The 15,853-nt window shown below is 42.6% G+C and overlaps 1 protein-coding gene across 2 annotated transcripts in view; it reads left to right on the forward strand.

The window, feature by feature from the left end:
- PDGFRA (platelet derived growth factor receptor alpha) overlaps positions 1-9,420 on the forward strand; it is a 124,149-nt gene extending 114,729 nt beyond the window's left edge. For both annotated transcript variants that reach the window (XM_068103933.2, XM_068103932.2), the window contains exons 21-23: positions 6,195-6,300; positions 7,153-7,406; positions 8,743-9,420. In XM_068103933.2, the coding sequence (XP_067960034.2) occupies positions 6,195-6,300; positions 7,153-7,406; positions 8,743-8,872 (490 nt within the window). In that variant the 3' untranslated portion in view covers positions 8,873-9,420. The remainder of the gene's footprint in view (positions 1-6,194; positions 6,301-7,152; positions 7,407-8,742) is intronic.
- The last annotated feature ends 6,433 nt before the right edge of the window (positions 9,421-15,853 follow it).

Below are 15,853 nucleotides of genomic sequence, written 5' to 3' on the forward strand. Positions count from 1 at the left end.
GACAGAGAGAGGGAGAGCCAGCACGGTGAGGGTTTGTTTAAACCACGTTTTTTCCTAACGTGGTTTAAACCATGCTTTCGTTTTTAGTTATTTAATACATTTTTTTTTCTATTCTTTTTTTAGGATTATACAAATCTATTTGCTTTCACTTCGTTTCTCCTTTGACGATATGGCTAATAGGAGTAGCCAAAGGCCTGCCGATCGTGTTACCGATGAGGGTTTGTCGCGTAAGCACGGGCTGTGCCTTGTCCCGCCGGAGGGAGTTGAAATGGATGACATTTTGCTCGCGATTGGGGATTTGATCGACGTGAGTAATATTCGTGCCGAGTCTCGTATGAATCACAAAATTGTGGTATTTGTTTCGCAAATAAGTCTGGCCGATATTGTTGTGCAGAATGGTTTGACCTTGGGAAATGATCTGTTTGTTCCTGTGTCGTCGATGGACACACCGGCAGTTAAAGTCATTTTGAGCAATGTTCCGCCTTTTCTAGGAAATGAGGAAATCCTGCACAAGCTCGGTGAGTTTGGCACTGTCGTCTCTCGAATCATTAGGGTTCCTCTACATACGAGAAACGGCAGGTTGAAGCACGTACAATCGTTTAGACGTTTTTGTTTTGTTGTTTTAAAAGCTAAGTCCGTGGAGCACACGGACACACTAAGCAGTATTGCCCAGACGCCAAGAAGACGTACGCTACAGCAGCTGGGTCCGCCCCCCCTGTGACTGATGCAGTGCCCCCCGTTCATGAGCCTGGTGGAGTACAGACATCCACACCAGAAGACCAGGGTGTGGCAAGTGGTGGCGGTGTTGCTGAGGTTAGTGCAGCAGGGGAGCACCCAGTCGATGTGGACAAGAGGCTGCAACCTCAAGATAATATGTTTTTGAGGAGGTATTGATGAAAGGCACCGAGGCTAAGAGGAACCTAAAACGTACCTTTTTGAGCGCCGAGGTGGAAGACAAAGGTAGCAAAGTGATACTCGTACAAACAAACAGTATCTCAGACTATCCTGATGATTCTCGGCAAGCTGGTCAGGGTGGTGACGAAACAGAGGAGAGTAGGACTTCACCCCTTGCTCTTGTTGAAGAAAATCAATGCACCAGTATTGGTTGTGATGATGGCACCATTGTCCCTTGTGACAACGAGCAGTCCCAGGTCCTGAGTGACAACGGTTGTTGCTCACATCCGGTTGAAACGACCAAGGATGATGGTCCAAGCAGACCTATAATAGGCAGCAGTGGTGGCACAGATGTGCCCCTGGTGATGCAACAAGAAGACTGCAATGGTGATGACACAGAAGGTGTGCCAGCTCCTGACACACAACAAAGGAGTTTCAATGTTGATGTGGTTAGGGAGCTGGATGAGGAAGCGCAAAGCCTTGTGTCTGTGAATGATCATCAGGGAGAAGAACAGATGGAAGCAACAAAGGAAAACGTCATCAGTTTCCTAAACGAGACGTTTAGGCAACGCTATGTTGTGATCAAAGACCATTTTCCCGATGTGAAAACTTTCATCAGGGCTGCAAGACCCCTCCTGCAAAGAAATGACCCAATGGAAATCTCGGAGGCCCAATTTCAGCGTCTTCGGAAAGCGGTCACAAAGGCGAATAAGGAATTGCAGGCGGAGGGTGAGTTACCTTTGTAAATGGCTTTGCGGGAGATATGTATCGCATCCCTGAATATCAATGGGGGTTGTACCCCATTACGAAAAATTCAGACAATTCAGGCAATGGAGAGAGTGAAAGCCGACATCATCCTGATACAGGAGACTCATGCTACGAACACCCTGGTTGCTGAATGGGGAAAACTTTATCGAGGGCAGTGGTGGCTGAGTGGTTTTACCACACCCAAAGCTGGTGTTGCCATCGCCTTGAGTGATAGAATCCCTGCTCGGAAGATTGTCTTTAAGGAAATTTATAAGGGACATCTGATAGCGGTGGATTTCTATTGCAACACGCAAAGGATCATCATTGTAAACGTATATGCACCGAGTGAGCCCATGGAAAGAAGAGTGTTCTTTTCCACTCTGCATGACTTTGTAAAAGGACTGGATACAACCGCTTTCATCTGTATTGCTGGTGATTTCAATTGCACTATCAATCCTTCCGTAGACAGGACCGGTCATGAACCCCATCCGGCTTCTACGAGGATTTTGGAGAACATCATCAAAAATCAGCATTTGAAAGATGTTTGGAGGTTGCAACACCCAACTTCACAGTGCTATACGTGGTGCAGATGCCATGATGGGAGGATATCAATGGCAAGGCTAGACAGATTCTACGTGAATAAGCCAATGCTAAATGTGATGGCCACAACCCAGATACTCCCAAATGGTTTCACAGACCATTACCTGGTTTCAATGGGTTTTAATTTGCCTCTGGCCTCAGGTGGTAGTGCGTTTTGGTCACTGTATACCCACCTGCTGAATGATATGAGATTCAAAGAGGCTTTTCGAGCCGTGTGGGAAAGAATTCGGTCCTCCAAATTTGAGCATGCTAACCTTCGACTGTGGTGGGACCTCGCAAAGGGTCAGGTCAAATTGTTCTGTCAACAATATAGTCTTTATGCCACTAAATTGAAAAATCTCTCGATTGATTCATTAAAGGCTGAAATTGCAGCCCTGGAGGAAAACATTAATACGGCTGGGAAAGACTACAGGTGACCGGCTGCTATGGACTAAAAAGGCAATGTTGACTGAACTGGTATGGCAGCGAGCAATTGGCACCCTGGTACACATGAGAATGAGTTATTTAACGTTGGATATGCCAAATAAGGCCTTGTTTGGTTTGGAGAACTCTGTCAAAAATCACAACAGATTCACGGGCTACGTGCTGCTAATGGGTCAATAGTGACCTCCCAACAGGAGATTAAGTCTGTTTTGAAGGGTTTTTATACAAACTTGTACTCCCCCCAGAGCATAAGTAATGAGACCTTGCAGGAGCTGACTACTGGGCTTCCAATACTTGAGGAAGACCAGCAATGCACATTGAACATGTCAGTTTCGGCTGCTGAACTTGAAACTGCTATGCGGAGCTTGAAGGATGGTAAAGCCTCTGGGATTGATGGTTTGCCCGGAGAGTTCTATAAGACTTTTTGGAAACTTGTGGGACCTGACCTGCTTGAGGTATTTGATGAATGCCTTCATGTTGGAGAGCTTCCCCTGTCCTGCAGAAGAGCAGTCATTTGCCTGTTGCCAAAGGCTGGGGACACTCAACTAGTCGAGAACTGGCCGCCTGTCTCATTGCTGTGTGTGGATTACAAGCTTTTGTCGAAGGTTTTAGCAAACCGTTTGGGAACTGTGATCAGCTCTATTGTGCACCCTGACCAGACCTACTGTGTACCAGGAAGGTCAATTTATGACAATATTTTTCTGATAAGGGATATTATTTCTTGTAATAAGTACTTGCGTGCCAGTTTTGGGTTGTTGTTTCTTGACCAAACAAAGGCTTTTGATCGTGTTGATCATACATATTTGTTTTCACTTCTGGAGCGGATGGGTTTTGGCGAAACTTTCATTTCCTATGTTAAGCTGTTATACACGAACACCTTCTGCATGATGAAAGTAAACAACAGTTTATGTCCCCCTTTTCCTTTCCGTCGGGGTATCCGTCAAGGTTTTTTTTTTTGTTTTGTATACAAGATCGAGGCTCGTGAAAGAGCGAACATTAATCACACAGAAAGACAAACCGACACAAAAACATATAACATCGGGAGCGGTAGACAAGATGGGGAGAGAGGGGGAAGGACACAAACACAACATTTGAGAGCAGGGACCGAGAGACATGGAGACATCGAGAGATCTGAGGGAGGGTGAGGGCTTTGGGGGGGGGGGACTAGGTTGTCCCCGTCCCCCCCCCCCCCCCAAATCTAGGTTGTCCCCTTTCTGGACTTCTGTATATAATTGCCCTTGAACCACTCTTAGCATCCATCCATCAGGCAGCGAATAACTCAGGATGTGGGAGCCGTTTTTGGTTCAAGATTTGTGGTCACAGCTTATGCTGATGATGTATGTGTTCTGATTAAGGGCCCAAGTAGTGTTGCTGCGGTGCAGCGTTGCTTTAAAGACTACTCTGCGGCCTCTTCCGCCGAAGTAAATTGGGGCAAGAGTGTAGCCTTATGGTGCGGTACAGATAACCTTTCTTTAACACTGCCACCGTCACTCCCACATAATTTAGAGTGGAAAACAGATGGGGTCAAATATCTTGGTGTCTATCTCGGCAACCAGGAAGTAGAAACGAAGAACTGGGAAGGAATGATTGAACAAATTACACACCAGTTGAAATGATGGGAAGGACTGCTGCGATCTCTTTCTTATAAAGGCCGCACTCTTGTTATAAATAACTTGATAGCAGCAAGATTATGGCATAAACTAATTGCCTTGCAGCCACCCAAGGAGTTGATACCAGCCATCCAGCGGGTCTTGGTTAATTTCTTTTGGAATGGATACCACTGGCTTCGGCCGCAAATACTGTACCATCCTCGGAAGGAGGGTGGACATGGAATTGTGGATGTGTCCCCCCGGCTTGTGGCTTTTCGCCTACAGTCTGTGCAACGTCTGTTGTATGCTGAAGAGCTGCCCTGGCGCTCATTTGCGTTTTTCTTGTTGCAACAAGCTGGAGGCCTGTGTTATGATAGGCACTTGTTCCTGGTGAACCTTGACCGTGTCAGCTTAGTTTCAATCCCAACTTTTTATCAGGGTTTGCTGAGAGTTTGGAAAAGTTTTGGGGTTCATCGTTGCCTTGAGGCTTATAATTGCCGGATGTTTATCCAAGAGCCTATTTTCTATAACGGGTTTTTTCCATGCATTCCTCATAGTCCGACTTTGATTAGGAAATTTACTCAAGGAGGAATTGGCAAAGTTTGTGACCTGAGGGATACATCTGGGAGAAAATGGATGTCTGCTGGCAGGGTGGCGGCCATTCTTGGTTTAAGATCCGTGCGTATTGTCAGCCAAATTATACGCACCGTCAAGAGGAAGTTTAAGGAGTTAAATATTGGCTGGGAAGGTATAAACAATGTCGAGGATTTTCGGCTGTCTTTCCCTGAAATTAAGGTGCTCCCAGCTCTCCAGTCGAATGGTGAACTTGTATCTCATTTTCATTTGGTAACAAAGGCGGGTATTCACAAGCTCCTTCGAGAAAACCAAGCATCACCCTTCTCCGGAGTGGCGCGAGTGGCCTTGTGGTCAGAAAGGTTCGGGCCAGGGTCTCCTGCCACGCCACTGTGGCCTAATATGTACAAACTACCTATTTACGGGTTCCTCACAGATATCCAGTGGAGACTAGCACATTGGGCTCTCCCTACGAACACCTTTGTTCATCACCTTGACAGCTCAGTGCCAGTAGCATGCCCCTTCTGTGTACAGAAGGAGGATCTCTTTCATGCCTATGTGAAATGCGAAAGACTAATACCTCTTTTCTTGATTCTCACACACCTTTTTGATCAGTTGTCTTTTCCTTTTACTTCACATTCTTTTATTTTTGGTGTATCTTTCAGACCCTCCTACAAGGACTCTGGTGTTCTCCTAAACTTCTTAGCTGCTGTAGCAAAATATTCAATATATAAATCAAGGAAAATTAAAATTGATAATGGGCATGGGTTTGATGTTGTTCCTATGTTTAAAGGGCTGGTTTCTGCAAGAATAAGGTTAGAGTTTGATTATTATGTGGCGAATGAAAATGTCAAACTCTTTGAGTGCAAATGGTGTATTAATGAAGCCTTATGTGTTGTGAATGAATCGAATTTGTACTTTTCTTTTTAACATTAAGAACTGTTGTTTTTTTTCTATTTTTTTCTCTCCTGTAAAAATGTAACTTGACCTGGTGTATTTTTTTTGTGAAATAAATGGTGTTGCAAATTCAATTCAATATCTATATATATATCTCTATATCTCTATATCTCTCTCTATATCTCTCTCTCTCTCTCTCTCTCTCTCTCTCTCTCTGTCTCTGTCTCTGTCTCTGTCTCTGTCTCTGTCTCTGTCTCTCTCTCTCTCTCTCTCTCTCTCTCTTTCTTTCTCTTTCTCTCTCTCTCTCTCTCTTTCTCTCTCATATATAATTTGCACATGAGACCACTCAATCAGTTATACCGACACTCCATTTTACATAAGCTTATAACTGCATTTACATATTATCATTTCATAAATGCTTTGGTGGGCAAATAAATAAATGAGCATAATGATGCATTGCTGTATACACAGCTATGACACAATGGTGCGATGCTGGAACTCTGATCCTGAGAAGCGGCCGACGTTCTACCATCTTGGGGAGAAAACAGCTGCCTTGATGCCGGGTGGTTTTGAAAAGGTACATCGAAATAAACAGATGTGGTAATTGAAAAGGGGGGAATAAAACAATCTTAGTACATATTCGTTTTTAATGTTTCAAGGAAGGTCTGGTTAGTAATCCCTTCTGAAGCTCATTATAGCGAGATCTCAGGTTCATTTCTCAGGTTCAAATACTGTTTTGATTTGGACATTGGCTTTTGAGGTCTTCGTAATTCACGTAATAGTGCCGTGGTACCTCTTCCTGTCTTGGCCCTGCATGTGAATTATGATTATGCAAAAGCTCAACTACCAACCTTAGATCACAATGTATACTATAAGAGAACAGTTTGGCTGTGTCTGTCTGTGTCTGTCACCATTTTTTTAGAGATGGCTGAATGGATCTTTGTCAAACTTTCAGAGGTTCATGAGTGAGTGCCGGAGAGTATTTTAGGCAAAAATAATAAATAATTAATTTTGAAAAAAAAAGTTCGATTTTTTTTTGGATTTTTAAAAATTGCGCTCTATAGTACCTGAGCCTTTGTAGCTATGTGAAAGGTAATATTAAATTATCCCTGATTAGTGTGTGTGTGATATGATATATTAAATAGAAATTTTCCTTAGTAGGTGTAGGGAAGTGTTTTACACACACACACACAAAAATAGCAACCAAAATTTGACACTGGGCATTGGGCAACAGCGAGCGGGTACTCCTACTAGTAAAAAATATATTAAAGAGGTATATAGTAAAAAAAACAAAAAACAACGGATTAATACAGTAAAATATCTTTTTTGTTTTTAGACCAAGCATTTTAGCATTCTCAGTCAATTTGTTTATACATTCGGTTATTTTTGTTTAACAATCTCTTTCTGTTACTCTTCCTCCATCGGACAGTCCTATGAGAAGCAGATTGAGGAGTTTCATGGGAATCACCCCGCAATGACACGACTCCGTGCTCAGTCCGATCTCTCCTACGTGGGAGTCATGTACAGTCCAGCAGAGAAAGGCAAAGCTTCAGATGGAGATATAACTGGAATGGACACTGGATCAGAGCAACGGTCTGACTCTGACAGTGGCTATATCATCCCTTTACCTGACATAGAGCCACGTACTGAAGGAAGTGACCATAACTCCAACAGCAGTCAGAGGTAATCTTGTGTTTTCTTTTCTTCTTCCTTTCTATATTCATAGGGAGCCATCTATTTATAACATAGACCAAATATGGTGGAATGTTTGACTCACCAACCCCCTTCCTCCAAACACCCCCATCCCCACCCACATGCATACATAATAAATAAATACTGAAAATGATAATAAAATTTTGTCATATTTGCTTAGATGTGATCAAATTATCAAATTTAAAAAATACAGTCAAATTTAAATCAAATCAAATTAATTATTCTTATTAAATTAAATTAAATTAAATTAGCCTGGTGTTGGCTTAGCGGTTAGGGTGCCGGCTTGGGATCCTAGGATCCTGGGTTCGAATCCTGGTTCGATCGCTGAATTAACGCCAGGGGGGTTGACTCAGCCTGTCATCCTTCCAAGGTCGGCAAATTGAGTACCAGCTTGCTGGGATGAATGATCACGGTGTGTACCCCGATTTAGAATAGGTGCACGGTATCCCTGCGCATCATAAGAGCATGACCAAGGGTTGGCGTCAGGAAGGGCATCCGGCCATAAAAACATTGCCTCAAACAGGGAACCATGATTGTCATGGGGCCCGCAAGGCTAACCCCCGCAAGGCTAACCCCCGCTCTAGCGGGGAAAAATGGCCTTAAAACGATCATTCATTCATTCATTCATTCATATTAAATTAAATTAAATTATTCAAATTAAATTAAATTAATTAAATCAAAATAATTAAATTAAAATTAAATCAAATTAATATCATCAAAAAAAAATGTTATCAAATATCAAAATTATCAAAAGTATTGGTTCAGTGTTCTTTTCCCACACTGAAAAGGAGCTTGTGTTTTATAAAATTGTGCAGAAAATAAAGAAACTCAGTTGCAATTGATGAAGGGCTGGCTGAGATTTAACTTTTAATGGTTATTGGATGCCAGAGGTTTGTGACATTTCCATTGCATTGGGATTTCTCAAGTGAACTTAAGAAAAGGAAGACAGCAGATAAAAGGTCAGGCCAGTGTTAAAAATCAGACAGGTAGACCAAAATTATTGACATATTGGTCAAGAAGAATTATAAAACATGGAATAGCACAATATTACAAATATTACAAAGGTACCAACCTTTTGTGCAAAGTGTGAAAGATTGCTTGCAGCTAAAGTCGGACAACATCCTCATAGTAATTGAATAAATGAGTGAATTATGAACCCTGCATAAACTCATAATGTGCTACCAGTTTTGGTACTACAATGGATTTTGGTTCCCTTTGTCTCCACAAAAAAAATTGTGGAAAAACAGGCCTTTGGTCAGCACAGTATGAAGACCATGTGACATTTCACTGCATTTTTTTTTCACAGCGTGGGCCTTTGTGATGACACTGTTCATCAAGAAACCCGGAGACCACAACAACCAGATGCCAAAGACTACGAGGAGATGCTGGAGATTGTGGACATGGCATCCAGCCTGGCTGAAGACAGCTTTCTTTGAGGGCCTAAGTCCACATCTCAAACTGTTTATGCTCCTTTGGTCTAAGGGCCTCCTAGAACTCCAGTCCACGAGTGTCTAGAGAAACTGTTGATGGCCTGACGTGGCTGAATCTCCAAAGAACTTGCAGCGAGAGCCTTGTGTGGCACCTACAGAAAACTGGTTGGAGTAGGACCACAAACACCAGCTGGATTAATCAAGTTGCAGTACTCTGTTATAATCATGGAAGTCATTCTGGTACTTATATCATATTTGCAGGTAGTGGATATTGATGGTATGTCATCGTATTTTCTTTTTTTTATGACCAGTGGAAGCCAGGATTTACACCTTTCTTGTGATACTTTAAGGTTGCGATTTCTTCTTCTTTGTTTTAAATAATGATCTCAAGCTCATTGTTGAACTTGTGCAGTATTACATGCAGGACAAGGATAGGAAGAGACATCAGTGAACTTTGACATAACTTACAATGGTATTAGTAGACATCGGCCAGGTGAACACCGTTTAAGGTATTTGAACCTGGGATCCCACCATCATGAGCTATGGTCGAAAATGGGATTGCTCAACAGGTCAACGCATTATTTCATTGTCTTCATTATGAAAATGAAGAACTGTAAATGCAAAGAGGCATAATGCAAGACTGTTACGAACCATTTTATTCCCTGCAACTATGCCACTTCTTAAAATGTCACCAATTATACAGCAATTGAAGTTTAATAATTGCAAGATTTTTGCCAGGTCTTGGATACATTTTTTCAGGAAGGAAAACTCTTAGAATGATCCTAAAAGATGAAGATCCAAAATACTTTGATATATAATTGTTTTTATATATATATATATATATATATATATATATATATATATATATATATATATATATATATATATATATATATATATATATATATATATATATATATATATATATATATATATATATATATATATATATATAACTGATACATTCTCTGAAATGTCACCTGCAAGGAAATAGTTGACAGAAGCTTAAATTCTGACCTTTGAGCTTTGTGTAGGCTATTTGAGGTTTATTAGTAGCTTTCATAATTGATTGGCAAAGAGATTCCAGATTCCCTTCAAAGACTTTGATGAAATACTGGTTTACTCACTGAAGTTTTTTGGGGTTTTTTTTTTACTCTTGTTTACTTTTCAGCACTGATATCCCACTGTGCTTCTGCATTTCTACTGCTTGTAGAAAATGAGAGTAAATTTGATCTCATTCGCACCATGAAGCATTCCATTCTGAGGGGTGTAACCATTGTCAGGTGTTCCGAGACACAAGTATAGTTGACCGTCTTTGCTTCCTCATGGGCTGTGGGTGATACAATTGTGGAACTGTATGGATGTATGACGAGCTATTGCAAACCTGCTCCCAAGGATGGCATTGAGTTTCTTATCATACCAGCTTGTTTATAGCGCTAACCCACTTTTCCAATTAAGCCTGGTGTTGGCTTAGCAGTTATGGTGCCGGCTTGGGATGCTCGGATCCTGGGTTTGAATCCCGATCGATCGCTGAATTAACGCCAGGGGGGTTGACTCAGCCTGTCATCCTTCAGAGGTCGGCAAATTGAGTACCAGTTAACTGGTAATTCCCTGTGTGGCGCAAAAGGTGACCAACAGGGTTGGCGGCAGGAAGGGCATCCGGCCATAAAACATTGCTTCAAAAAGGGGACCACAGTGCCCGAAAAAGGCCAACCCCTGCTCTGTGGGGAAAAATTGCCTCTAAAGGTGGTTCCACTTTTCCAATTGTGGTCCTTAATTTACTTGGACAGAAGTTTCAGCTGTTGCATTTTATCCTTATATTGCTTCACAAAATTATGAATGTCCCTGGATAACAGCTGCACTGAAATTTAACTGAGCATTTTTTGAATCCTTGAACTTGACATCATTTCAGCCTGTGTATTATCTTCGGCCCAAAGCTTCAGAAACTCTTCAATCCATAAAAAGCGGCAAGATTGAGGCCTTGCTGCCAGATGAATACCACTGAGAGGTTGACACATTGGATGTGAGCCTTGACTGCTTGGCAGTTGTACTAGTTGGTGGTGGCTTCAATGGTCATGCCTCTATGTTATATGGGGCAAGGAGCGTGATGACGTTACATGACCAACAAATGTTCCATTCATTGGATTGACCTGTGAAACCGTCTCACAAAATCACTTTGCTAGGCCATTGAAGATGAGTTTTCCTTGTAGAAGTTATGTGAAGGCAGTACTTAGGCTGTTTCAGCACATGAACGTTTGGTGTTGCGGAGTAGACATGACCATCTTCATTTACACCACTATTGTAATGTAATATTGTCGCATTGTATGAAAATATTTTTTGTACTACATTCCGTAACATTTCCTATATTACAGGCATAAATATGCCCAGTAATTTATGGCTATTTCAATAGACTTGGAAAACAGTTTGCCCCTTTTGATATGTTTATGCTCTGTGATTGGTTTAGCACAGAAATTTCATTATATGTTGTTTTCTTTATGTCAATGTATCTACATCATTTGTGTTTTGTATAAAATGTGAATATTATTCAACCTGTAAAACTTAAGCACTTGCAGTTATGGATGAGAAATGTATTAGTGTTGAACATGGAATAAGCACAAAAACTATCACAAAACAAACTGCAAAAAACAAACAAACACACAATGAGAAGAACGTGAAACAAAGGAAAACATTACTTATCCAAAGCAGAGAAGAGCAGTGGTATGCAAATGGGACTTTATCTTAAACATATCAGTTACTTTATATATTATATATATAAATATATATGTAACCGGATATTACTGATACATTTCATGTAGACGTTATTAGATGAATGCACATCTCTTTTCATTAATACATGTGGAGGTGTGGAAACTGTACAATAATGTGCGGAGTTTCTAGCAAAGATCCATTGTACTTGGTTGTGTTTTTCTTTGTGAGTTTTTAATTGTGCAAATACAAAATGTTGCAAATGCTGCTTGTTAGTATTGTGACGAATCCTCTTTCAACTTTTTTGCTTTGTTGTGTAAATTCAATAAACTGCAATAAGTAATGAAAAAGATCTAATACACTAGAAATATACCTCTAATCTCATGACAATGATGCCTTTCATTACGTGTAAATAATCAGATTTTGGATCCGCTATATCTTTTATCATGAGGTTATGGTATGTGGTTGGTGTAAATACAACCAATATTTTACTCTTTCTCCAGTAAATTTGCGGCGCAAACTCATACAATGAGGCGGAATGTAGAGAAGGTATGTTGAAGTGACCAAAGCCATAGATAGTTTTTTTTTTTTTTCCTCCTCTTTATAAGAAGTGTTGTTGTACTTGACTTTTCTCAGTTTGTGAATACTATCCGTGCACATGTATCGCTGTAGCCTGAATGTGCATCTTTGTGAGGATTTGGGTTTCTTTGGTGGAAGATTCCCATTTGCAACTTGACTTGCCTTCTGCCAGACCACATTTATGCACCTTCCATGGAACACAACATAATGAATATGACATCAGGAGTTTTCAAACATTTTCGCTTGTGATGTAATTGAAATGATGACTGATCGGTTTTTTTTTTCTTTAAAAAAACATAATGAATGGTCAATGGGGGAGCTTTGGGGGGCAAAGTTAGCCATTGCCATTTTATTGCTTTTTTCAGTTGTACATTATTAGTATTGCAAAGATCAATCTTTGATAGGTAAAATATTTTAATTCCTGCAGAGCTTTAAACACATATCCCCCATCAGTCTTACAGAGACCTGAATGCATTAAAACAAATTGTTTATATACTTTGTGCTTGGTATGTGTGTTACAAAGTTTTGCGATTGTTTTTTTTTTTTTAATTGAGTACAGCACCACATTAGCAGTATATTTAATTTTAATTTAGCTGTCACTGCCATTACAAGTATTATACTGTGTCATTATGATGAGCAATATGTGCTTACCATGTTTAATGTATAATCAAATATTTTTTTATAAACAAAAGCTAAGCAAACCTTTTTTGTGTTCACATTTATTTGTTTCCAGCTAACAAATATCAACACAATATAATGGTGGAAGAAAATAAAATAAGAAGGTATGCCATGGAGTGACATTGAGGATAAGGTCTCAATGTCTATAACCTATTCCAATGGTTCAGCATCTCAAACAGGCTTTAACAGTCTTTCCTTGCACAGGCCTTCTCGTGGCAGGGTTGTTCTCAGTAACGGGTGTGACTCCGATGTGAAAAGCGAATCACTAACCTTAAAACCAGTTTCTTTGGGCGGAAGTGGCTCATTAGCCTTGGTAGGCAGCTCATATTGGAGAAGGAAACTCTGCCTCTAAATTCGCCACTGCCTTGCGTTAAGGTTTTGAAACTAAAGGATAAGGGTTTGATGGAGTAAAGGCAGCAATCCTTTAAAAAGGAGGACGCCTTTGCATTCGTTAACCCGTGGGCTACCGTTGGGTAAGGTGTACTACTAGTAACTACTACTACCCTATTTTAGCCTCCCGATCAGGGTTACGTGAAGTCATGGCAGCAGGTGGTGGATGGCCGTGCAGGCAGCTGGCACATAATGCCAGTAATGGATGCCTGGCCTGATACGAGGCCGATGATTCTCTTATGGAGAACAATGGCCAGGATCACCTATCGAGTGTAGACACTGCCCAGAAGAAGGCAATGGTAAACCACTTCCTTACATGATGATAAAACAATCACGATCACGGATTAGCTATCTAAGAGATAAAGCTATGATGCCAGATGATGACCCCCTCAAGTTTGAAAGCACCAAAATGGTTACAGGTGAAGAAAAAAGTGCTTTGACGAGTAGGACTGGCCGTTTGGATGTGGCTCGATCAAACCCGCAAGGAAATTCAGTCGCTGAGATCGCCAGAACTGAAAGTTGAATTCTGAGCTTTTCAAACATTCACAAATTTGGAATATGGAATGTGAGGTCATGATTCAGGGAAGGATTTTCAGAGGAAGCTTAATTCATGCAAAAAAATCTTATTTGCCTAAAATAAGCGTTTGTAACAAAACCTATTCTGATCACGCTTTTTTTCAAAATCACTATTCCAATGCACGAATGTTTCTTTTTCAAAAAGACAAATAAAAGGTGGGTGGGCACAGGCAACGTGGGCCACAAAGGCGATGTGGACCACAGAGGTGAGCATGCACAGGCAACGTGGGCCACAGAGGCGAGCGGGCGCAGGCGACATGGGCCACAGAGGTGAATGGGCGCAGGTGACCTGGACCACAGAGGCGGGTAGGGGTAGGTGACGTGAAACACAGATGCGAGTGTGTGGAGGGGACGAAGGCTACAAAGGTGAGTGGGCAAAAAGGAAGTAGGCCACAGAGGTGAGCTGGCGCAGGCAACGTGGCCATGCAGGGATGCAAGCAGGTGCAGGTGACGTGGGCTACAGAGGTGAGTAAACGCAGGCGATGTGGGCCACAGAGATGCGCGGGCACATGCGATGTGGGTCTTAGGCGATGTGGGCCACAGAGGCAAGAAGGCGCAGACGACATGGGCCAGAGGCGAGGGGGAGCAGGCAACATGGGGCAATACCTTTGGGGGTATTAATGGTATTAGGGGTCACTGAGGCGAGAAGGCACAGATGATGTGGGCCACACAGCAAGTGGCCAGAGGTTGCATAGCCAACTGAGGCAGGCAGAGGCGATGTGGGCCACAGAAACGAGCGGGCACAGTCGACATGATCCACAGAGGCAAGTGTGTGCAGGAGATGCCATGTGCCACAGCACCGGTGGTCAGAACCCACGTCCAAACTCTGCCATTGCAGCTCCCCAGCTGCCTGGCACAACCCAATCTCCCAGAGGGGAAATGTCACATGAGGCCAGCCCAATTAACCTCCCCTGGTCCAAGTCCTGCAGCCCAGGAACCAACTCTCTCCAAGGCTGCTTGAAATAAATTGCTCTTAAAATTTTATTTTAAAACTCTCGGCCTCGCATATCCAATTTTGGCTATGTATAACCCTGTTATTATCAAGTGTTTCTGCCCCTCCCTGCAGCCACCGCTGGCTTTGAGCCTCCCGCTCTCTCAGCCTTCCTCCATCGTCAAAAGACGCCTGCTGCTCATGACACTACTATCTCTGCATTGGCAGCACAAAAACATTTAAGTCCAATTGAGGCTCAAACTGGCACTGGTTCACAAGGGCCTGCCTCTTTCTTAGTGCTCTACCACTTAGCTCCCCTCCTCCCCCAAATGCCCCGTGAGCCATCTCCTGCAATGTCTCGTTAGGCTTTTGCCTGCGATGCAGCAGCTGTGCCCTCACCAGGTCGCACCTTGCACCTGCCCCATACCTGTGATTCAAGGCCTCGCAGATGGCCTTGCTGGTCAATATTCCCTCTGGGACTACGTTTAGCACGTCGGCAGCTGACCCCCGCAGTGTCGCCACCAGATTTCCCATGCGCTCCCGCTCTCCCCAACCATTGAGCTGAGACACGCACACAAATTGTGTCAAGAAAGCCTCTCGACTCCCTGATCCATCAAAATGTACGAGGGGGATTGTTTTTCCAGAGACTCTATTCCCCGATTCCTCTCTGTCCAAATCCAGCCCAGGGCCAAAACACCCCCCCCCCCCCCCCAACTGGGTATTCAGTTCCAGAGCCTCTGGTGTCGAAATGTGGCTTGTGGTGAGGGTCTCCTGGGTGACCTTAATTTCGTCCTGGAGATGCTTAACAGACCGACTCACCTCTTCCCTTAGGCTTTCTCGGACGCGAGCAACCTCTGCCTTGATGGTATTGTCCCAGGTCTCCAGTCGCTCCTGCATCAAATCACTCACTCTGTCATTATCCATTTGCGGCCCCGACAAGCCTTTCTCAATTAACCCCCGCTCCTGCTCTGTCATGCGGGCTTCCAACCCCTTTACCTCTTCCGCCAATTCACCCCCCTGTTGTTTGATGAGTCCCCATTCCTCACTCTGTTGCCGCATTCTGGCATCCACCAGGCCCCGATAGCCTTCCAGATCTCCATTTACTTTATCAATTCTGATATTCGTAG

Source organism: Myxine glutinosa, chromosome 4 (genome assembly GCF_964187855.1).
Source record: "Myxine glutinosa chromosome 4, kmMyxGlut1.1, whole genome shotgun sequence".
In the NCBI taxonomy this organism is placed as follows: domain Eukaryota; kingdom Metazoa; phylum Chordata; class Myxini; order Myxiniformes; family Myxinidae; genus Myxine; species Myxine glutinosa.